Source organism: Apodemus sylvaticus, chromosome 2 (genome assembly GCF_947179515.1).
Source record: "Apodemus sylvaticus chromosome 2, mApoSyl1.1, whole genome shotgun sequence".
Classification (NCBI taxonomy): Eukaryota; Metazoa; Chordata; class Mammalia; order Rodentia; family Muridae; genus Apodemus; species Apodemus sylvaticus.
Window position 1 is genome coordinate 47,413,081 of NC_067473.1, and position 25,594 is coordinate 47,438,674.

Sequence of the window (25,594 nt, forward strand, 5' to 3'; positions counted from 1 at the left end):
TTTTTGAGATGTGCCAAGGGTGCCTTCTCAGAGCACCAGCCACACTAGCAGATTTCTAGTGAGTTCTGAACACTAGCATTTTCCTGTGGACCTCACCCAGAACTCTGAGGAAACAGATTCCCTATGTCCACCACTGTGGCAATTCAGTAACTTTATTGTTATACCATGAAACATGTTTACTGAGGTCTTGTCTGAGGTCTAGGGTTGGTAGAAGGGGACTCTCTCTGGGATTTCTTCCTTCCTCAGATGTCCACCCTCTTAATTCTAGTATTTTTTTGTTGTTGTTGTTTTCATTGTCCATAATAGCCTTATCCTCTTGGTAAGAATTATGGCTTTCCTGTTCAATTTTATGTAGTTTGTTTTTCAGATGATACAAGAAAATAACTACTGCTGCTACATGTAATGTTGCTTCTCTAGAAAATACCTGAGGTTGACTCTTTTCAAAATGGTAAAGTATGTATAAACCCTGACTAGTAAAATATATACTTACAGTCTCACTACAGGAAAACTACTGATTTCTAGTACTCTATATGAGCAGTTCTTTCAGTTGTTTTCACTTTCTAATATATAGCCAGGAGCTTGCATTCCCTTGAGTGACTCTAGTTTTGAAACAAAGGCACAAATGAACATTGTTGCTGAGTGCTTTGTTCCATCAAAACCATAACCAAGGCTGCACTAACTCACTCCAACTATGTAACTGACATTTGCTAAATGGTAACAAAATGCTAGGATTCTGCTCAGTGTGCATGGTGCACAGATGACTCCACCAGAGACTAAAGCCTGACAAGTTCCTGCTCCCTGAGGGGGATAGACCAACTACCATAGGAAAAAGAGCAAGAACAATTAACAGACACTCCTTCAAAAGGAGGGGAGCCAAGGAAATGGAGTTAACAACTCTGGTGGGAAGTGAGAGCTACTTAGAAGAGAGCCCAGAATAGGGGCAAGGGACCTGTGCCTTTAAGAGCCTTTGAAATGTGTGAAGATAAAAGGAATAATAAAACAGCTTAAGAAAAGAAATAAATAGAACCGAAAAGAACAAAACATTAAGATCTTTGAGGGATAATTATAAAAATTTCCTACTAGACACAGAGATTACATATAAAGTCCTATATGACTGTAGCAATATTTTAAATCAGGAAGACTACCAGATATCAGATGAGAGAATGGCCTGTATATACGGGAGAAGTCCAGGCCCTTGTTGATGACATAATGGATAACTCTGCTCACCAACTTCATGAGGTATGAGATCAACTAAGAGCCATGCCTCCTTGCAGGTCTGGAGAAAGTCTTCTGCAAACATGAAACAGGAAGTAGACACCCTGCTGAGTGGGTAGCACTTCTCCCAAAGGGCATTACACACATAAAGAAGGCAGAGGGAAAGCCAGGGCTGACTTTGCCTATAGGTCTCCACTCCTTACTGGTGAATACATCCTGTTCAGTTGTTGCTGTGATTGCTGATAAACTTTGCTGACATTACAACCTACCTCCTTCAGCATTCCAACACAGACTAGACAATCAGCTCGCTAACAATATTCCATATTTTCAGGGTTAAATGAGAACTGTTGAGTCATCCAACCTCATAGTGGGTAGCTACCAAGTTCTCAACAGCTATAGTGCATGGCCTTATTGTCCATCCCATGGAGGCCAACCTAATAAATCCCCACTGCAATGCAGATTCATTTTATCAGTTCTGTCCCTCTAGAGAATCCTAACTAATGTGGATCTCAGTTGTGGCTAGATAACCTAATGTTAATACATTAAGAAATATCTCAAACTTAGATGCCAGTGGAAAGGGTAGATGGCAAAATGTTGGAGCTAAGATAGAGTCCAATGATCAGACAGAGACAGGAGACTTGATAAGGAAAAGGGCTTCAGGGCCAGAAGCCAGGCATGAAGAGAGAAGAGAGAAGATCAGAATACCTTTTGAGTTACAACATATGGAAACTGAGGTGGGAAAATAGAATTTTCATTCTCTTTGTAACTTTAATAAATAAGAAAGGTGGAAGAACATAGGTACCTATAGATGTTTTGGTTGGTTGTTGTGGTCTTTTGACAAAATGATGAGTAATAGCTAATTTCATTTGGATAATTGTCAGGAAAAAGCTTGATAAAAGCACACAGGAAGAACAAAAGTCTAAAAACCCGTACATTTAAATGACTGTAACTTAAATAAATATCCTCACACACACAAATACATCCAGTATAAGGAAGGACAACCAAGGACATTCATTCTCTCTCTCTCTCTCTCTCTCTCTCTCTCTCTCTCTCTCACACACACACACACACACACACACACACACACACACACACACACCACCACCACCACCACCACCACAGTTCAGACAGGACCCATTTCCGGGGGACAGCAGTAAGAACAAACCAGAGGGCTCTAGAAGACATGGGTCACATTTAAAACAGATCTGTTTGCTGTTTTATTCTCCTAGGTCACCTTGGGCAGAGACCCTTTAGGAGCATAAAGAAGAAGAGCCAGCTACAAGAGGAAGCAACAGGGACAACACACAATAAAGTTGACACAGGAACCATAAATTGTGCTATTAGAAAATGGAAACGGAAACGGAAGTGCAAGGGAAGCAGCAGAGGTAAGGAGGGGAAGTCGCATGTCAGCAGTAAGAAACGCAAGTCAGAAGCACAGAAGGCACAGATAGTACAAGGAGACAAGGATGGATCAATTCGCATTCTTCTGCATGCTGACTTCCATATGAACCAGCACCATTTGTAGAAAAGACTATCTTTATTCCACTGGATGCTTTCAGCTCCTTTGTCGAAGATCAAGTCACCATAGGTGTGTGGGTTCATTTCTGGATCTTCAGTCCTATTGCACTGATCCGCCTGCCTGTCACTGTACCAATACCATGCAGTTAACACTATTACTCTGTAGTATTGCTTGAAGTCAGGGATACTGATTCCCCCAGAATTTCTTTTGTTGTTGAGAATAGTTTTAGCTATCTTGGGTTTTTTGTTATTCCAGATGAATTTGAGAATTGTTCTTTCTACCTCTATGACGAACTGAGTTGGGATTTTGATGTGTATTGCGTTGAATCTATATATTACTTTTGGCAAGATGGCCATTTTAACTATATTAATCCTGCCAATCCATGAGCATAGCAGATTTTCCCATTTTCTGAGGTCTTCTTCCATTTCCTTCTTCAGAGATCTGAAGTTCTAGCCATATAAGTCTTTCACTTGTTTGGTCAGAGTCACACCAAGGTACTTTATATTGTTTGTGGCTATTGTGAAGGGTGTCATTTTCCTAATTTCTTTCTCAGCCTGCTTATCCTTTGAGTATAGGAAGGCTACTGATTTGCTTGAGTTGATTTTATAACCTGCCACTTGGCTGAAGTTGTTTATCAGCTGTAGGAGTTCTCTGGTGGAGTTTTTTGAGTCACTTAAGTAGACTATCATATCATCTGCAAATAGTGATAATTTGACTTCTTCCTTTCCAATTTGTATCCCTTTGACCTCCTTATGTTGTCTAATTGCCCTAGCTAGAACTTCAAGTACAAATGGATCAAGGACCTCCATATAAAGCCAGACACACTGAAGCTAATAGAAAAGAAACTGGGGAAGACCCTTGAAAACATTGGTACAGGGGAAAAGTTCCTGAACAGAACACCAATAGCTTATGCTCTAAGATCAAGAATTGACAAATGGGACCTCATAAAATTACAAAGTTTCTGTAAGGCAAAAGACACCATCAAAAGGACAAATTGGCAACAACAAATTGGGAAAAGATCTTCACCAACCCTACATCTGACAGAGGGCTAATATCCAATATACACAAAGAACTCAAGTTAGACCCCAGAAAACCAAATAACCCTATTAAAAAATGGGGTACAGAGCTAAACAAAGAATTTTTACCTGAAGAACTTCTGATGGCTGAGAAGCATCTTAAAAATGCTCAACATCATTAGTCATTAGGGAAATGCAAATCAAAACAACCCTGAGATTTAACCTTACACCAGTGAGAATGGCTAAGATTAAAAACTCAGGAGACAGCAGGTATTGGCGAGGATGTGGAGAAAGAGGAACACTCCTCCACTGCTGGTGGGAATGCAAATTGGTACAACTACTCTGGAAATCAGTCTGGCGGTTCCTCAGAAAACTGGGCACATCACTTCCGGGAGGACCCTGCTAAACCACTCCTGGGCATATACCCAGAGGATTCTCCAGCATGTAATAAGGATATATGCTCCACTATGTTCATAGCAGCCGTATTTATAATAGCCAGAAGCTGGAAAGAACCCAGGTGTCCCCCAATGGAGGAATGGATACAAAAAAATGTGGCATATATACACAATGGAGTACTATTCAGCCATTAGAAACAATGAATTCATGAAATTCTTAGACAAATGGATCGAGCTGGAGAACATCATACTAAGTGAGGTAACCCAGTCCCAAAAGATCAATCATGGTATGCACTTACTGATAAGTGGATATTAGCCTAGAAACTTGGAATACCCAAGACATAATCCATACATCAAATGAGGTACAAGAAGAACTGAGGAGTGGCCCCTGGCTCTGGAAAGTCTCAGTGCAGCAGTGTTGGGCAATACCAGAACAGGGAAGTGGGAAGGGGTGGATGGGAAAACAGGGGGAAGGAAGAGGGCTTATGGGACTTTTGGGGAGTGGGGAGTCAGAAAGGGGAAATCATTTGAAATGTAAATAAAAAATTTATCAAATAAAAAAAAATACAAATGCAAAAAAAAAAAAAAAAAAAAAGCAGCACAGAAGGCCCAGCAGAACTGTCAGCGCTTAGCTCATCTCAGAGGTGAGAAGGTCGTAATGGACCATGGTGTTCTTGCTCTTGATCCTTTCAACATATGCTCTGTGGGGACAAAGTTGCTGTGAAACAAGGACACAGCATCCTCCGTCTAATAGCCCTAATGAACAGAAGTCTGTTCAGAACCACGCCAGTGAACTGGAAAGCTCCTTTTCAGTCCCTATTGATGCTTGAGGTGCCTGCAGCGATAGCAGAAAACTTCATCACCTCCTCTTAAGGAATCACTGCCCAGCTAGGCTGCCTCCTAGATTCTTACCTAAAAAAATGAGGTAGTGATTCATGGTTTCTATGTTTTTAATGTTTTTGAAATGACTTACTCTAAGGGAAGAGATGCCTACTTACACATCCTTGTACTTTACTTGGGTGTTAGCACCATCATCTCTTGAGGAAGCTCTACCCTCCCCTCCACATCCCATTCATCAGCCTTTACCCTCTTATCCTGCTATAAGGCATCTATAGATTATCGATCTCCACAGAGTAAAAGGTAGATACCAATAGAGTTTATTCCAGCTTGTTTGCTGATGAGTGTAAACTCTCAAAAGAACTTCTGTCATTTATTAGAAGTAAAAAATGTTTTGTTGAAAAAGCAGTAATTACCCAAAGATGACTGACTACCCAGTGATAAAGACAATCAGACACAAATCTAGTTACAGGTGTATACACAGGTGGCTGCAGGAGAGACATCGAGGGGCATAAATATCTGTAACTGGAAACAGAACAAAATCTGTGCTCAAAAGGCCTGGGCTCCATAGTATAGAACTGTTTTGCTCAGAACAGTACCTTGGGCTCTGTATACAGAGGGAAAGGCCTCTTACCCTGAGGGTATAGGTTTTTTTCCCCCCAAAATACCATGTTGCTCATCAAGTTCCAGGGCACTCCACTTTCCTTCCAGCACCACCACAGGGTGTGACCCACTAACCCCCATCTGCATTTAATATAAGCTACAGACTGAGACCTCCAATGCACTTAGTGCTCTTCACAAAGTCCTAACAGTATTTGAAATTCACAAGCACAGTTTAAAATATCTTCCCACACTCATTTTGTCTCCTGTGTTAGGTACCAGTTTCCATCCTTGAGACTTAGAAAGCATCCTTGACAAACCCCTTGCTCCTTTCTATGACTACAAATACACAATTTGTCACTATACTGATCCTATTCCAGGAGTCCTTTAAAAATCTCATAGGATTTTTCATCTTCCCACAACAGTTCATGTTTCTCCCTAGACTACCAACTGACTGTTCAGTGGGTTCCCTGCCTTGGGCGATGTCTGGCACATATCAAATCCCAACATCACTTTATCCAATGTATTTTCTTCACTGATACCAAAATAATATTAAAACACCACCACTACCACCACTATCACCACTACCACCACTATCACCACTACCACCACCACCACGACCACCACCATCTCAGGTTACATCAAGTTGGGGATTTAAGAATAAAATCACTGCAGGGCTATGATGGCACACGCCTTTAATCCCAGCACTTGGGAGGCAGAGGCAGGCGGATTTCTGAGTTCGAGGCCAGCCTGGTCTACAGAGTGAGTTCTAGGACAGGCAGAGCTACACAGAGAAACCCTGTCTTGAAAAACAAAAAAACAAAAAACAAAAAACAAAACAAAACAAAAAAAAGAATAAACTCACCATGGCCTACATGGCCTTACAACTCATTCCCAATTCTCCATCTCAGTGAGAACTTGCTCTGCCTGTATCTGGATCAATGCTCTAATCACCCTGGTCATTTGGAATTTGACATGGTCTATTTTATCATCATCTACCTGCCTGCAGGTCACAGAGATTCCTCACCAGTCCCCCTAGCTTGACTAGATCTTGGTATAAAACTTTTTTTCCTTTAAAGCACATCTCATGTTGCAACTATAAGATTTAATTAACAAGTGGGTTCATACATTCTAATCAATAATCCCCACAATGTCAGAAACTGTCTCATCTTACTGTTAACACCAATGTATAAGGTCAAACACACAGCAAGAGCTTATAAAAGTAGCTAGTGTATGGGCAAGTGAGCAAACTGCGAGCAAGTTGTTTAGAAGAGAAAAAGTCTGGTGGTCTAATTCCTCTATTCATTCTGTTGCATGCTTTAGAAACACATCACACCAGTCAAGAAGACTGGTGGAGTTTTCCCTGCTTGGAAACAGTGGGAAACCATAATGCAGAAAGAATAATGGGAAAGATGTGAGCAAATCCAAGTACTGAGTGTAGGGGTCACAGACTGGCATGTAGAGCTGGATGAGAGGTGAAAGATGGTTCCAGGGTGTAATGCAATGCCAGGGAACCCAGAACAACACTGGAAAAGAATGAACAAAGGAGACAATGAAAGAATAGTAAAGTAAATCAGACTTGAAAGTTATGAACTCTAGCCACATTCATAATTTATCTACTAAGTAGTATAAGACAAGAAATTTATCCATTAACTAGCAGAATTCTGTTAATTTGAATGGGAGATATAAAAACATCCCAGAAGAAACAGACCGCCAGGAGTATTGTCCAAAGGGAAAAGTGAGATTCATTTTTGCTCATAAAGAACATTTTATATATATTGGATATTAGCCCTCTCAGAGGTAGAGTTGGTGAAGGTCTTTTCCCAATTTGTTGGTTGCCGATTTGTCCTTTTGATGGGTCCTTTGCCTCACAGAAACTTTGTAATTGTATGAGGTCCCATTTGTCAATTCTTGATCTTAGAGCATAAGCTATTGGTGTTCTGTTCAGGAACTTTCCCCCTATACCAATGTCCTCAAGGGTCTTCCCCAGTTTCTTTTCTATTACTTTCAGTGTGTCTGGCTTTATGTGGAGGTCCTTGATCCACTTGGAGTTGAGCTTAGTACAAGGAGATAAGGATGGATCAGTTCACATTCTCCTGCATGCTGACCTACAATTGAACCAGCACCATTTGTGGAAAAGGCTATCTTTATTCCACTGGATGTTTTCAGCTCCTTTGTCGAAGATCAAGTGACCATAGGTGTGTGGGTTCATTTCTGGATCTTCAGTCCTATTGCACTGATCTGCCTGCCTGTCACTGTACCAATACCATGCAGTTAACACTATTGCTCTGTAGTAGTGATTGACATCCGAGATACTGATTCCCCCAGAAGTTCTTTTACTGTTGAGAATAATTTTAGCTATCCTGGGTTTTTTGTTATTCCAAATGAATTTGAGAATTGCTCTTTCTAACTCTATGAAGAACTGAGTTGGGATTTTGATGGGTACTGCATTGAATCTGTATATTGCTTTTGGCAAGATGGCCATTTTAACTATATTAATCCTGCCAATCCACAAGCATGGCAGATTTTTCCATTTTCTGAGGTCTTCTTCCATTTCCTTCTTCTGACACTTGAAGTTCTTGTTATACAGATCTTTCACTTGTTTGGTCAGAGTCACACCAAGATACTTTATATTGTTAGTGGCTATTGTGAAGGGTGCCATTTCCCTAATTTCTTTCTCAGCCTGCTTATCCCTTATGTATAGGAAGGCTAGTGATTTGCTTGAGTTGATTTTATAACCTGCCACTTCGCTGAACCCTATTAAAAAATGGGGGACAGAGCTAAACAAATAATTTTCACCTGAAGAACCTCGGATGGCTGAGAAGCATCTTAAAAAATGTTCAACATCATTAGTCATTAGGGAAATGCAAATCAAAACAACCCTGAGATTTCACCTCAAACCAGTCAGAATGGCTAAAAATAAAATCTCAGGAGACAGCAGGTGTTGGCGAGGATGTGGAGAAAGAGGAACACTCCTCCACTGCTGGTGGGGTTGCAAGCTCGTACAACCATTCTGGAAATCAGTCTGGAGGTTCTTCAGAAAACTGGGCACATCACTTCCGGAGGATCCTGCTATACCACTCCTGGGCATATACCCAGAGGATTCCCCAGCATGTAATAAGTATACATGCTCCACTATGTTCATAGCAGCCCTATTTATAATAGCCAGAAGCTGGAAAGAATCCAGGTGTCCCTCAATGGAGGAATGGATACAAAAAATGTGGTGTATATACACAATGGAGTACTATTCAGCCATTAGAAACAATGAATTCATGAAATTCTTAGACAAACGATGGAACTGGAGAACATCATACTAAGTGAGGTAACCCAGTCTCAAAAGATCACTCATGGTATGCACTCAGTGATAAGTCATATTAGCCTAGAAACTTGGAATACCCAAGACATAATCAAGACATAATCTATGATGTCCAAGAAAAATGGAGGAGTGGCCCTTGGCTCTGGAAAGGCTCAGTGTAGGCCAATACCAGAACAGGGAAGTAGGAAGGGGTGGATGGGGGAACAGGGGGAGGGAAGAGGGCTTATTGGACTTTCGGGGAGTAGGGATCCAGGAAAGGGAAAATCATTTGAAATGTAAATAAAAAATATATCAAATAAAAAATAAAAAATATTTTGTAGTCCAATGATTGTATTCTGTAGTAATTCCTATTATCTATGCTGTTCTTAAAGAATAAATCATACATAGTTCTCATACGTGACCAATATGATACTATGTGACACTGATAGGTTGTTTTATGAACTGTCACATACCTTAATCACATGTCCTTCTCAATAAGAGTTACCACAGGCAGGCAAACTATGGCTACAATCAAGGCTGTTGAAGAGATGGTCTCTAGTCTTGGGGTGCTCCCATACTACTTTTCTCCTCTGCAACACAAGATCATCTGTGAAAATCTGCCTGAGAGAGCTCAAAGGTACCCAGGTATCAGAGGCATGGGAATTAAGCATATTTATATAAGAAATCCTTTGATGGACAGGTACTGTCTCTCTAGAGATCTTGGACATGGTTTCATTTAATTGACCCAATTACTCTGTGTTTTGTGGTTTATAATTTTTTTTTCAACCTATGGGGTTTAAGCTGAGATGTGGCTAGACTAAATGCCTCTGGGGAAAAAGAGCAGGAAACTTAGTCTTTGGTCTCAATGGCATCACTAGTTTATTTCTCTCACAACCATCCACTGTACAGCCCATGATGTTCTGCCCGGCACTGCCCAACACATGGGGCATTACCTATGGGAAGTAACATTGGAGAGCTTCTAACATAACACTGGGTGTTATTTTTTCATCTACATTTTAGTGAGATTTAATTGTACATGGCCCTCTTTCTGAGTACCCTGAAATGTCACTCTTCCCATTCATTTGTGGGGCTCATATTCCAAAGAGATAATCGAAATCTTAATGAAGTCGCAGGGAGCTAATACCGAAATTGAATGTGATGCCTATAAAGAAACGGTATCTTCAGTCTGCCCAGCTGTCCAAATAAGATTTCAAATATATTTTTTTTCTATAGAAGCACTTAATATGCACAGCGCTGCTGATCGGAACTGCACATTGCTTCTTTTATTCAAAAGGATTTCATAATGACTAGAAAAACATTATCTTCTCCCCAAATCATTGTGGCTATCTATGAGATGGTTCCTGGGAAGGCTGCCAGCATGTCTTCAGGCAGGGAGATATGAACAAGTACAAGAGACCCACTTATAGGAGCTGCTGCTTCTTCACGATAAGGCCCAACAGAACACTGTCTCATGAGTTTCATAATTTGTAATGTCCTTGAAGAATCAATTTTAGAATTTTTCTTCTTAAACTATTTTTCAGTTGTTATCAACCCGTGATTTCTGTAACAATGGTAAGTTGAGTATTGTTGAAAAAAATAAAACAATTCTTATTTTTGCAGAGTACACATTATATTTACATTGGGTCACTCTGCATAATCAGCGCCAGCCAGTGGATTCTCTGAGATCACTTCAATGGCTTCATTTTCTCCATTCACCAAATCTCCCCTTACCTCCCTTTCCCAGTTCCCTCTCCCATTGTTCTGAAGAATACACTTTCTATTCTAAGAAAAGGAAACATTTGTCTGTTGTTGAGTATTCTTTATATGTTCCTTTCCTAATAACATGTATCAAAGCAAATTATGTTCTGAGTAGGTCATCACTACTGATATAACAACCTATGTTCACTTATCTTATATGTAGTGGGATAAACAGGTACACAAACTCATCTTGCTGAACACTGAAACAGTCATTCCAAGAGAGTCTGAAATCAGATCTCAATGCTAGCTTAGAAAGAAGACAGAGGTGCCTCTTAGGCAGTGAGAATACATTTAATAAAGCTAAATCCATTTAACATACTGGCAGTTAGAGGAAAACAAACAACTCTTTGTTATATAAAGCCATTAATAATGAATGCTTGGTATACTACCATTCTTAATAGAGGATGGAAGGATATTTATGTTTATATGATACATGCATATATGTATATACACATTAGAAAGATGGGGAATTAATATTAGCAGAGGACTTTTACTCATCTGTGAATCCTAAAGACTGGAAACCGCTAACAACCAATCCCATTCCTTATTAAACGTCTCTTAAAACTGACCACAAATAATCCCCTTAACTAAAAAAGCTAACGCAGATAGGAGATGCTACATCTAGACATTTAACAGCAACCTAGAAAAGAGTTCACATCAAAGGATTCTTCCCTAGAGCTAACCTAAATCCCATATATCAAATCTCAAACTTTTAGAATAAACCTAAAGCCCCAAACTACCAAAATCTTATCAAATCTGTTGTAGGGACAAAGATGAGTTCCCATCCATATGAACAAAGATGCTATCTGAAAAATATAAAGCCTTAAATAATAAATTGGGCACTCCCATCAGGTTGTAAATGGACTTGCAAAGCTTTTTATGGGTGGCGGTTGACAGTACATCCTTTAGTTTGCATTTTCAAGTGTTTTGCAACTTACTGATCAGCTCAAGTTTTGCTCAGCCAATGACAAACTCTTCTTGGCCCTCCAACTACTAAGGCTGTTAAAACTGAAACCGAAGCAGAAACACAAAAGAATAGGTCATTGGGCACTGCCAGGATTTGCAGTGACAACATCCAAGAATCGGACCTTGAAAGGAGGAAAAGCCATGTGTTCCCAGGGAAAGAGCAGCAATAGCTTGTTGTGCCAATGTTGACAGAGAATCTGGAGAAAATATTATATAAGCCAAATCATTGTATTTTCCACAATATTATCAGGATACCAGAGAGCATGTTACCATCCTCTCAGATCCCACGCTTATAAATCACGAACTGTGAGGATGGCAAGTTATTTACACTTCATAACCCAAGGATCTGCAGCTAAGTAATAAAATTCCAGAATTCAAAATGAAAAAAAAAAATAGTCGGGTAAAGTAAATCGATCTTTTAAATTTTTTTTTTTTTAAGTTTGGGATATGACCTTTCTTGAGCTTATCCAGCAGAGCAGAAATAATGTCTGTACAAAACCAAATGTTTGTTACTATAACTTCTGCATCACAGTTAAAGTCCAGTTTTTCAAAAACAGTCAACTCAATCAAAACCCACTACTTCAAAATCAATAGCTTCTTTGAAGCCACACTAACACTTAAATATGGTTAAGATTCAAATGCAGCAGGCTGATTGGAAGGGTGATTAAAGCCTCCAAGTTGCTAAATAGAATTACAAAAAGGCAAAATTGTGTTTTTCACAGAGATACAGTCCACTGGAATCACCAACACTGGACAGCTCTTAAGAATATTTAGAGTCCTTAGATAATAAGGAATCCAGGCATCCTTAGACAGTCTTCTGTTGTACTTTCTTCCCAATCAGTGATTTGTGGATGTGTGGAAAGATACCACCACCAGCAATTGTAGCCTTGATCAGAGAATCCAATTCTTCATCTCCACGTATAGCAAGTTGCAAGAGACTAGGGGTAATATGCTTTACCTTTAAGTCTTTTGATGCATTTCCTGTCAACTCAAGTACCTCTGCCGCGAGGGTACTCCAGGATAGCTGCGCTATACACAGCAGCCATCGCGCCCACACACCCATGGCTGGTTGTCCTAGATTTCAGGTGTCGATGAATAAGGCCCACAGGGAACTGCAGGCAGGTTTGCTGGGAGCTAGAAATCGCCTTTGTCTTGGCCTTTCTTGAATCCTTTCCAGCCTTACAACTCGAGCTAGTCAACTCGGACTCTGCTGAAGCACGGACAAGTGAGGAAGAGGATATTGTCCAGAGAGATCCCAGCACCCACTCCTCTGTTGTACCCCGATTTATACCGCGATTGGGACTGCCAAAGTAAATCAGTCTTAAAGGCAGTCTGTAAGTTCAAGAGAAATGAGCTGCACACTTGTTGTTGAACGCCTTTTCCAATTTATAAATTGTACTTAGCTTTTGGGCTAACATCGGCCAGCTCAAGAAGGAGGAGGACTTAAGTGAGGGTGCTTCGGTTCCTCTAAGAAGGAGAACAAAAGAGTCACGGGAGCAATAAGGGAGACAATGTGGGGGGCAGAGACTGAAGTAAAGGCCACCTAGAGACTGCCCTACCTGAGGGATTCATCCTATAAACAATCAACAAACCCCGACACTACTATGGACAACAAGAAGTGTATACCAAAAGGAGCATGCCATGGTTGTATCCAGAGGAGCCCTGCCAGAGTCTTACAAATACAGAGGCAGACGCTAACAACCAACTATTGGACTGGGCATGGGCTCCCCAATGGAGGAGCTGGAGGATGGTCCAGAGGAGCTGAAGGGGTTTAGAGTCCCATAGGAAGAACAATGATTTCAGCCACCCAGTTGCCCCAAGACTCCCAGGGACTGAACCATCAACCAAAGGGCACACATGGTTCCAGCCAAAAAATGTGGCAGAGGAAGGCCTTGTTGGGCATCAGTGGGAGGAATGGTCCTTGGTCAGGTAAAGGCTCAACAGAGGCCTGAAAAAAGGGAAACTGAGGGGGGGGAGGAGGAGGGAGTGTGTTGGGTGAAGGGGCATATATGTGGAGGCAGGGGAAAGGAGGAGGGGGAGGGGTTGGGGGGTTTTAGGGGAGGGGGATATTGGGAAAGGTTTTACCATTGACAATGTAAATGAAGACAATATTCAATAAGAACATAAATAAATAAATTGTACTTAGTTATTTTTCCACCAGATGGCAACTCTGTATGGAAAACAGTATTATTGTCTTTTAATCCTTTTAAACTGTGAAAGACCTGAAAGTAGTAAATTCCATCACCTTTATGAAACTTGAATTTCCTTACCACCACACCATCAGCATCACTGCTACCACCACAGTGATGACTAACATTTTGAAAGTGCTTTAGAGAAAGTCACTTAGCATGCTGAATGATCAGTGGTTAGGACTAACTTCTCAGAAGCACTTTGTTTCCAGGAGGCAATACTCTCTCTATAGTTGACATTTTACCAACTAGTTCTTTTTGTTGTAATTAGATATATCTTTATTTACATTTCAAATACTGTCCCCTTTCCTGGTCCCCCCCCCCGAAAATCCCATAAGCCATCTCCCCTCCCCCTGTTCCCCAATCAACCCTCTCCTGGTATTCCCCTACACTGCCGCATCAAGCCTTTCCAGAACCAAGGGTCTCTCCTCCCTTTGATGTCCAACAAGGCCATCCTCTGCTGCCTCTTTGGTTGATGGTTTTGTCCCTGGAGCTCTGGGAGTACTGGGTAGTTCATATTGTTCCTCCTATGACACTGCAAACCCCCTTCAGCTCCTTGTGTCCTTTCTCTAGCTCCTCCATTGAAGATCTGGTGCTCAGTTCAATGGCTGGCTAAGAGTGTCCCCCTCTGTATTTGTCATGTACTAGCAGAGCCTCCCAGGTGACAGCTGTATTCGAACTAGTTCTAATCTCTGCAATTAGAAACTGTAAATTTGCCCAAGGCCCCCTTCAAGTTAATGGCAACTAACACTTGCCTTTACCTTCCAGGTTAAATATGCCTCAGGGGCCCAACAGGGGACAAAAGCATCTCTTGACCCTCCTGGTTCTTTATTACACACAACTGGTTTTGTGTACAGGGGATCATTTGGTTCTGTCAGGTCTGTCATAGTTTGCTTTTCTGTTGCTGTGATAAACACCAGGACCAAAAACAAGTTGGGGAAAAATGGGTTGCTCTGGCTTAGGTTTTCGCATCACTATCCCTGAAGGAAGTGGTGGCAGGGACTTGAGCAGCAGACACAGGAAGCATGGATGAATATTGCTTATTAGCTTGTTCTCATGGCTCATTCCCAGCCAGCTTTATCCTATACAAGCACTCACCAGGTCAAACCTACTAGGCTGCCAAGATCAGATGAGATCAAGTGTGTTCAGGGTGCTATGGGCATAGACTCAGCCACTAGCATTCTTACAGATTCCAGAACCACCAGCCCAGAAGTGGTGCCACCCATGATGGACTAGGTAGGGCCTCCCACCCCTATTTAAAAAAATCAAGGAAATGGGCTAGAGAGGTGGCTCAACAGTTAAGAGCACTGGCTGCTCTTCCAAAGAACCCAGGTTCGATTCTTGACACCCATATGACAGCTTACAACCTTCAGTAACTCAAGTCCCAAATGATCTGATAGCCTCTGCTGACCTCCATCGGCAACACACAACACACACACACACACACACACACACACACACCTGGTGCACAGGCATACATGCAGACAAAACACTCCTAAACATAATTTTAAAAGTTCAAGAGAAAGCATTACAGATGAGCCTATAGGTCATTTGATAGAGGCAATCCCCCAATTAAGACTCCCTCCAGATAAGCTTTTGTCTGTGTCATAGTGAAAACTGAAGCTAATAAGGCCTGTTCAACTATTTGTCTCGTTGGTAACAACTCTTTATGAAACTGCAACTCTCTTTCCATTTTCTTGTGATTTTTTCCCTTCAAATAAGCTTATAATCATCTAACATAACACATTATTTTTCTTCCAACTAGGACGAGAGCCCCATGAGAGCAATGACTGTAGGATTGGTAGCACACCATTTTTCAGGCAATCAGTATTCACTGAATGAAATAAATTAAAGAACCACTGACTGACTATGCAGGCAAAACCTCACTATCAAGAAGGAAACTAGTGATAGATTTCCTGTTATTCATGCAGCAGAAGACAGCACCCACCTTCCACTGGCTACACACCCTCCAACGGCTCATTTTGCACTTATTTGGGCTCAACACCTTCTAGTGGGTAGGAAGCCAGCACCAGGGGGAGGTCTGCATTATTCCCTTTGGAATGTCATCTTTGGCCCACTGTTTTAGTATTCAAATATCTGTATGAGGAACAGTATCCTGCTGCTGTCAGGTTCATGAGATGCCTGGAAGGTTTATTTGGGGTCGTAGTTCTAGGTCTCAGTCTACAGGCTCTTGGTCATGTTGCTCTGAGCCTGTAGCAGGGCAGAACAGCATGACAGAAGTAATATGGGGAAAGATACCCATGCCATGACTGACAAGAACCAAAAGGAGAGAAGAATCTAAGAATCTCAGTCTCCCTCCACTGGCATACCCACCTGGCCAAACTGTCTTCCACTTCCGGAAAGTGACATCACCCTCCTACAGTACCATCAACTGAGGACAACATCTTGTACACAGTGAGTCTTTAAAGGACATTTAGGATCCAAACCATAACATCGTAAGGCCACAGCATACAGAACTGGAAACTATCCTCCTCTCCTGGGGCCTGCAGAGTTGTGTGGGCGATGCTTTTTTTTTTTTTTTCAGTTATTTTCTGTCATTCTGATTTGGAAATTTCAATCTGCCTAAAATCCATTAATTTTCCTAGCAGCTTCCTTAGCAAATGTGATGGTGGTGGAGATTGTGAGCTGGAAGAAACATTTATATGCACAAATCAGACCAATTGCTCACTTGAAATGCACTTAAACTTTTCTCAGAACTTTATGTACTAATAGCAACTGCTTTAATATTCATAATTACTCTCCCTTAATATTAGTTCTGATTACAAGTATGTGATGCATTCTAGCTAAAAGGAACAGACCTTTGGTTAGATAAGATTCTTAAAATCTCAAATCTGAGCCAGTGGAGGACTCACTGAAAACATCCAATGGATCCTCAAGGCTTTTGTCTGGAAGCTGACCTAAGTGAGCCCTAAGACAGGGTGGAGGTGATACTGAAGTGGGAATCGGCATGCCTCTGAGGTGTTCGCCTGGGACAGGAAACATATGCACGTAACATGGTAGAGGGGACATTTATTCTTTTTGAAAAGAAGATCTGTGTTTTATGGCTGAACTTAAAGCAGCCAATATTCAACAGCAAAGGGAATTATGAAAACTGCTACACTTTCAAACTTCATTGAGAAAGACGTCCCACATCAAAACCTCCCGAGTAAATAATTGCTTTCCACACAAGAGAGCTGCCAACTCCTTGGTCAGCACTGCCAATGCCTTTAGCAGGAGTGTTTTTTTCTTCTTCCTTGGCCTTACACTTCAAGCTTTCAAAACTGTACTCATAACAATAGTTTCTCCTTTGCATAAAACTGAAGCTTCAAGCTGGTCAGTGTTGGAGTCAGGACAATGGCCACGGACTATGATAATTATGTGTACAAGCTTATCAGTAACCTGGCTGCATCATTTCGGCATGCATCTTGAGACTCTGACTCTGAGAACATGGACACTGGCAGACCCTGCTGCTCAGGTGGGTCAAGTTCAGGCCCTGCCTGGGCTACAGCGATAGAATACTTGCTAATGCATGATGCTCTAGGTTCAATCCCAGTAAACCGGGAAATTAAAAATAGGGTTCCAATAGTGACAATGTTGCAGAGTTAATGCAATGACTACACGAGCTTGCACTTACATAACTGAATCAACTGTACCCTGGATACTGTGCTGTAGCTACCTCCACCATCCCTAGATTACTTACAAGCTCCAACCTGTAACATGTGTTTCAAAGGCTGGAAGTTATGCACCATTACAAACAGGAATACAAGAATGGGGCAGGCAAAATAAGATAAAAGTTAACACAACAGGAAAATCAACAGAATATGTGAGAGAAATTTTTATGAGTAAATCATATATATGTATATATATATATATATATGTTTTTACCCCACAAATTGTACCCGTTTGTTTCCATTTTGGTGAATGTTATTGTTATAACCTAGAGGCACACACCAGAAAAAGTCAGGGAGGTCAACTCTGACTCTTCGCTGTTCCTCAACTACTCCTGATCCATTTCAACCTCTTCTATATCCTTAGCGTATGGCTACATTGGAATGATGGAGAAAGAAAATTACAGGAGAATTGATGATCAAAAAGGAGTATGGAAAATTTTCAACAGCAAACAAGGACTATGGATCCATGGAGGCACCTCACCCATTTATCTATTGCCTAAGCCATACTGCCACACCTTGCTTATTCCAGTAGCATCCTGAGCGTCCTGACTTTTAAGTCCTTGTCCAAAACTGTATTGGGAATTCGCTCTTTTTTATGAAGCACTTGTTCCCTCTGTTCCTTCCTACAGAATGATGTTCTTTATTGCTCTCTCTCTCTCTCTCTCTTTCTCTCTCTCTCTCTCTCTCTCTCTCTCGTGTGTGTGTGTGTGTGTGTGTGTGTGTGTGTGTGTGTGTATGTAAGCTACTACAGGGGACTTTTGTGGAGTAGATTCTCTCCTTCCACCATGTAGGTCCCAGAGATCAAACTCAGGTTGTCAAGCTTGGGGTTATGAGCCTTTATCCACTAAACCATCTTGCTGGTCCTGAGAATTATGTTTTCAAACCCAGAGGCACTTCAGTTTCAAATGTTTTCAGGAAGCATTCTTTGTTTGTCCTGGTTAAAAAAAAATCAATCTCTAATATCCAGAAGCCTGTTTTCCATCCTGCTCCTAGAAGCTTAACGCTGTATAAATTGTTACTTTGATTTCTACATAAATACTTCCATAAAGTGAAATCAAGTCACCTTGAAGGAAATGAAACAGCCAAAGCTCTTAGCCATAACCCTGTGCATAGCTCCCAATGTAGTGTACTGCTGGAATACCCTGAACAACTTTATACGGATGAAGGCTGTATCTCAGTCCAGAGATTTAAGTGCAGTAGTGACACTGAGCCTTTTAACATTCCTCCATTTGGATATGCTGCCTAGGCTTAGAAATCCTCTACAGAAAATAGGGAAGGGGTTAAAGGTTATTAATTTTCAGTAGGAACAAACCCACATCAACTGAAGTAAGCGGCTGGTGCGGTGCGAAAGTATTAAATGCAGGCATGGGGTAATACATAATGATAACTACGAAAACAGTTGAGGAGAAACAGGCAGTGGTACTTCGGAGGAAAAATAACTTGAAACTTGAGTCTGTATCATGCTGGAAAAGAACAGGAGGAAGCTCAGGAGGCCTGTATGACTGAGGGAATCCTCCTTAGAACTCAGTCGGGAGGAGCCTGGTGGAAGGGTGGATTTGGCAGCTCAGACAGATACAAGAGGAAATTCTAAGAATGGGGTTAGTAACCCCATTAGTTAGTTAGTTAGTTGGTAACCTTTCAAAGACAGCAGAGTTCAATTTTCAGCCAAAAAAATTAAGTTAATGGGAGCAGGGGAGATGACTCAGACAGGAAAGTACTTGTCACACAAACAGGAGGACCAACATCCAATTCCCAGCACCCACGTTAAAATACAAAGTGCATTGAACCACACTGTGGCCCTATAATTTCAGATGAAGAGGAGAGGCAGGCACAGCAGAATCTTTGGGGCTTGATGTCAAGCTAAATCACTGAGTTCTGGGTTCAATGAGCGTTCCTGTCTCAAAGAAACATGGAAAGTGACCAAGACAGGTACCGGACAATCTCTGGCCTTTCTATGAAGTGCATATACATATGCAGCCACCTATCTTCAAACTCTCTCTTTCTCTCTCTCTCTCTCTCTCTCTCTCTCTCTCTCTCTCTCTCTCTCTCTCTCTCACACACACACACACACACACACACACACACACACCCCACAGAGACACAGAGCAATCAATTGAGATGGAGATGAAATATAACAAAAGCAGAGAAGTTTCTAAAACCAGAGTGACCTTAGTGATCAATAATGCTTCACCTCAGCTGGTCAGGCATACAGTGTCCTCTTGACCTGCCAAAAATGCACAGCTGAGGGGAGAGGTGCTACACAGTTGGGTGCAACTGTGAAAATGTGATGCCTGAATAGAGACATATTGGAGAAACAGCTCCAAGGATTCCAGGCTAGTAGATCACCTGCTTCTGTAAATAAAGCCTTGTTTTGATGAAAACCAGGTGTGTTTTAAGATATTCCTATGGCAGCAAATGCAATAATTTCTCAACAGTAAGACCTAAACACTGAAAATCACAGTGATTACAAAAGAAACAAATGCACTTTAAAAAAAATCCAAGAGTTGCTTATAATGAACAGTGAAACGGAAGGCTGAAATTTCTCTCTTGTAATGACTGTCTCAGAAACAACATTGGAAGACTCCCCCTTTGCCCCTCTCATGGTTCCCCAGAAACTGATATTCCTCTTCTTGGTTTTTGTCTGCTGTTTCAATAAGCAGATATCTGGAAAGAGACATTAAGTATGCACCCATCAGGACACCCGGATCTCTGTCTCACTGAAGTCAATGAAGGGTTCATGCTACTTCAAACAGATGTTGACCAGAATTTCTGTTTTCAGATCATCAACAGACATTCTTCAGCAAGATAAAAAGATGTTATCACTTCGGTTTATGGTTAATCAGTACTATTCAGTCATGTAATCATAGGTAAAATATACTACAAAATTTCCTTTTAAAAATATTAAACTATTCCATTAATGATGAGAAAAGCCATTTTGTTTTTATAAAAAAAAAAAATCAACATCCTACTGATTATAAGTTGAGGGGCAGGAAACTAAATTCTGACTACTGACAGAATACCAAAACTTACAAAAAAAGAAAAAAAGAACTCTAAAGGAAACTCACTACGATACTGGCACTGTGGCACAATAGTATAAATTCCAGTACCATGTCATCAAAATGGCATTTGTATTTGTATCGCATCATGCAAAAATGTATTTGGATTACTGTGTCCAAGAACCAAATGGCATTACCTATAGTACAGGTAAAAGTTCAACTACAGTCAATATATAACATCATGGTAAATATCTAACAGAGAGGGGCTAATTCCTGGTCTTGGTTACTAAACAGAAAATAAAGGAAACCTGGAATAAAAGTACTTTATAGATTTGTTTACAACAGAGCCTTAGAACAGCAGGACTGAAACTGCTGCTTTGTTTTGACAAGAAAGCAGCTCTGTAGGGTACCATCTTACTACTATCAGGTATGGGAAGCACTCACTCAGCGCTCCCAGTTTCTAAGTTCACAGACCTGAGCTTCCTTTCCTATCTCCAAACTCTAGCCCACCTTAAAAGAATTCCCTCAAAATCCTTGAGCCACAAGAGATATACTGTTAAATACTTAATATCCATAGTAGCAAAAGATATCTTACATCAGTGAGATGGTGATTTCTTTTTTTATTTTATTTTTATTTTGGTTTTTCAAGACAGTGTTTCTCTATGTAGCCCTGGCTGTCCTGGAACTCACTCTGCAGACTAGGCTGGTCTTGAACTCAGAAATCCACCTGCCTCTGTCTCCCAAGTGCTGGGATTAAAGGCATGCGCCACCACGGTCTGGCGAAATGGTGATTTCTTAAACTCGGGAATAAAACCAAGCCCAAGCTTGACAGTGGAAAGGGAAGGCAATGTAAAAGGAAGATGAAAAGAAGAGAAACCCAAAAGATGCAGAGGAGGAAAAAGAGAACACAGTCCCATTCTGAGAGGCAAGTGTCTCATATACTATGTCTACTATGAAGGAAGACCTCATGTAAATTTGTGAGGAGCTGTAATGATCGTAGAACTTTGGGTTCAAAAAATGCTACAGTACCAGACATAAATACTTCTAGATATCACTTGTTTTTGATAGCTGTGTTTGGATTGATAGAAACAGAACCCAAGGCTTTGTGGCTGCAAGTACTTTGCTACAGCTCTCAAACCCACACAATCATCTCTACAGCTGTAGTGAAAAATCACAGGAGCCATTAGCACCCAGCTCTCACGAGAGCCCCACTCCTCCTCGCCCCAGCTCCCAGTGGCCAGCATTCAGTCTATAGACACCAGCTCATCTATTCAGGATCCAATCATCCAAAAAGTTTCTATAGAGTCTCTGGGTCCTTCTATCTCTCGTATGACACTTGGTGTCACTATACAGAATAACTTTACTGTCCCAAGAAAAACATTAAAACATTAAATATTCAGTGGTGATATGTGTGATTAACAGTTAAAATTTACCAGGGTCAGGAACACAAAGAAGTATATGTAACAGGAAGATGTGGCCTCATCCTAGCATTTGCCCAAGTTTTGCTGTATCTTGGCTCTGCTGGCCATGCATGAATACCTTTCCTCCTCTAATAGTCTTTTTCTGGTTACATTTGTAGCCAAGTACTACCCTTCTGCATGAGACAACTCACAAAGTTCCTGCTTACTAGGTCTCTCTAGCACTGCCTAGTAGTTGAAACTCCAAAGCCTTGAGAGAGTTCAAATACCCACTGAAATTATGCTAAACTACTGTAAGAGACTGAATAGATTATAATGAATTCTGGTCTATTTTCTTAAAAGAGTTTTAGTACTTTATAAACTTTTTTTTTTTTGCTATACAGATATTTTACATAAAATTTACTAACTGAATGGAACTCTTGACTATGGCTAAGTAAAAAAATATTCTGTGTAGCAAATATTAATTTCAAAGAACTAAAAAAAAACACTGCAGCATAATGACATCAAAATTACTATAGCATAATTAATTTTTACTATTTCTAAAAGATGAAAGATAACTGACAGTTTCTCTTGAGAAAAATATAAATATAAATTAACAATTTTCTTACTCAAATAAAACCAGTTACAAACAGGCAAACACAATTTAGGGGTAAGTTTGTTTCTGGTTTTGACCCAGGTTAATGGGCAGCAAACACAGGTACACTACAAAGAATAATACATTCACAAAAACTTAGCAGACGTAAAAAGCCACAAAATTCGGCCAGGTTTTCTTCCCCCTGTATTTGAAGCTTGACAGTGAATTTGGAAAATTAGCAGAGTGACAGGAAATGACACGCACACACAAAAAAAAAACCCCACACTTCAAGCAAACTGCTTGTCATCATGAGGACCTGATTTGACAAACAGGTTTAATCCACTTGCTCAAAGGTCACGCTGTCCAAGTGAAGAATGACCGGTTTCCACTGCTTCGGGAGGCTGGCTGCCAGCATCCACGGACGAAGTCGGGTGCTCCTGCACGTGGGCCCCTTTGCTTGCTGTTCGGGCAGGAGGCAGCTCACTCGTTGTCTCTTCTTCCACAGGTGTAAAAGTTCCAGGCAGTTCATTTGACATCAGAATCTGCAGAGAGTCTGTTCCATCCTCAATGTCCATCTGAATCCCCAGAGCTTTCAGAATGTCACATTTGCACATGGGGCACGTGCCATGGGCTAGGATCCAGGGGTCAATGCAATTCTTGTGGAAAAAGTGTTTGCAAGTGAGAATACGAACTATTTCATTGGGCTTATAGGCTTCAAAGCAGATGACACAGCTATCCGCATTCGGATTGACTTCCTCGTCGTCCTCTTTCAAGACTCGAACTTGCAGCTGCCCAAAAGCTTTCTTGAGCTCTCTGGTTAATCGCTTCCATCTCCTGTCCTCAATTCTTGCCACCCAAAGTCTCCGGATATGATAAAAGGTGAAATATGCTAATGTGGCGGTCGTGACGATCATGAAGGAGACAAAATAGTGATTCAGCCAGATGACATGTTTTCTTCCCACCTCCACCATGACTGTAACATGAACTCCTTTCCGAATTAAATGCAAAATTTCCATTCCTTTGACATTACCAATCATAACTACAACGATGTCTTCAAAGGCCTGGTGAGACATGGGGAAAACCTGGTTGCCAGTACCTGGAAAGTTATAAATGATCACTCCTCTGGCTCCTTTTTCCGATGCCACCTTAATTTTCTGTGTAAAGGCACAACCTCCTCGTTCAATGAGTGCAATCCACGGCTCTTTATTCCGTGGCAGGATGAAACTGGTATTGGGATTACAGGCATTTTGAATTTTTCCCTCTGGTGGCACAACAACTCCTGCTACTCTCTTCAAAATGGAGCTTCTGCCGAAGACCCCGGTTTCCCCCAGCTCTGACAGCATGCGGTTCCCCACATGAAATGATATGTTCATGTACGCAGTCCAAACTGCGCTTGCCATACAACAGTTCTGACTGAAGAGCCAGATAAAACTGAATTTCAGAAGCCAGAAAGATGGAGCATTGTTTTGCCAAGTACCCGTCTGAAGAGGATTCATCTCTGTCTTTCACGAATGACTTGAAGAGCCAACCCAACCAACCGGCTCGGCTGCCACATCTGTTGATGATCAGTTCAGAATGAGGAAGGAGAAAATATCTTCTGGGTGAAAATAAGACACGCCGTCTTCCAACATGTTTCAGCAAGAGCTTTCTAAAGATGTCTTGAGTTTCAGATGTTTTATTAGAGAGAAAAACTTTACATAGTAAAGAAATCCTTGCCTCACTACTGTAACTTTAGATACTGCTTCCTGTTGCATGAGGCCATTGTGACATAAAAGACCAAGCAGCCAATTAGCTCAGAGCATGCTTCAGATGTACTGGCTTGAATGTCTCCAATGTGGGTATAGGCAGTTTGTGAACGCTTGTAAAATGGTTAAGTCACAGAGCCGTATAAAATGGTGGTAGATAGCACATTAAGCTAAAAAAAGGAAAACAAACACATTTCTGCAGTTGACTTTTTTTAAACTTCAGATTAAATGAAAGGAAGTGTGCAAATTTTACATTGTCTAAGAAGCAAGCATTTCTGACCTTAACTTTGAGATATACAAAAGAATCATAATTTAGTTATGTGACTAAATGAGCATTAAAGGCAGTGAGATCTGTAACACTAATTTTTCATATTTGGTCACTTTCAATTTTTTAGGAAGACGCAGATACAGTGATATAGGATTTTGGGAATATTTATTGGTTCTGACTTGGTTTTGATTTTTCAAAGCAGTGGTCCTCAACCTGTGCATCATGAGCCCTTTGTAAATTATGTATCGCCAAAACTATTTACACTAGGATTCATAACTAACAAAATTACACTTAGGAAATTACAACTAAAGTAATTTTATGGTTGGTGGTCACCATAACATGAGAAACTGTATCAAAGGGCTGCAGTGAACCACTGGTAAAGTACAGATTCCTGTTACATTGAGTTCTATCTCATACTTAGCCGTCCAACATCACATACACAGGATAGGAACACAAACAGGACAGCCCTCTTGTTTCTCAAATGTAACTTGGTTTAAACAAAATAAAACAAAGCAAGCCCAAAAAGATTTTAAAAAGTTAACCAATTACTATAACAATGGTTACAGGTCATAAAGAGATGATGCTAACAGCATTTCTTAAATGAAATTTAACAAATATCCCCCCTTAGTAGTCCTATATACCCTGCCATCTCTGACCCAATTTTTGCTACAAAAGTAAAAAAGGCTACAAAAGATTTTATATAACTTTGAAACTAATTAGTTAACAAATGTGGGCAGTAACAAATGTTGGTGTTTACTTTCTCAGTAGGTGTCACAATGTTTCTACTTTACTAACTAGAAACCCAAAGCTAAGGACTTATACCTTGAACATAAACATCTTTGACCTCTATAAACAGGGTTCAAAACCAAGACATTTTAAATTGGACTCACCAGGACTAAGAAAACCGGTACTTTTTATAGTTTATAAAGTGACAACTTTAGGCAGGAATGAAAATTCTACAGTCAGAATAGAAATTGGCATATAAAGTGTTGGTCAGGAAACTCCCAAAACAATATAGGTTCCTGCCATCCATCCCTCCTGGTTGTCTGCTAGAAGTAGATGCTAAGACTTTATTATTGAAGACAGCACACAGCTTGGATTCATGACAGAGAAATCAATCCAGAATAGAGGT

General features: G+C 40.8%; 2 protein-coding genes and 1 pseudogene across 3 annotated transcripts in view; all 3 read right to left on the minus strand.

The window, feature by feature from the left end:
• The window catches only part of Cadps2 (calcium dependent secretion activator 2), a 564,078-nt gene that overhangs the window by 363,690 nt on the left and 174,794 nt on the right, over positions 1–25,594 (minus strand). The gene's annotated exons all lie outside the window — the stretch shown is intronic.
• Positions 12,291–20,604, minus strand: LOC127677194 (histone H2A.Z-like; annotated as a pseudogene).
• Rnf133 (ring finger protein 133) lies at positions 22,797–23,945 on the minus strand. Its single transcript, XM_052173306.1, has one exon. The coding sequence runs from the start codon at positions 23,943–23,945 to the stop codon at positions 22,797–22,799; it is 1,149 nt and encodes a 382-aa protein (XP_052029266.1).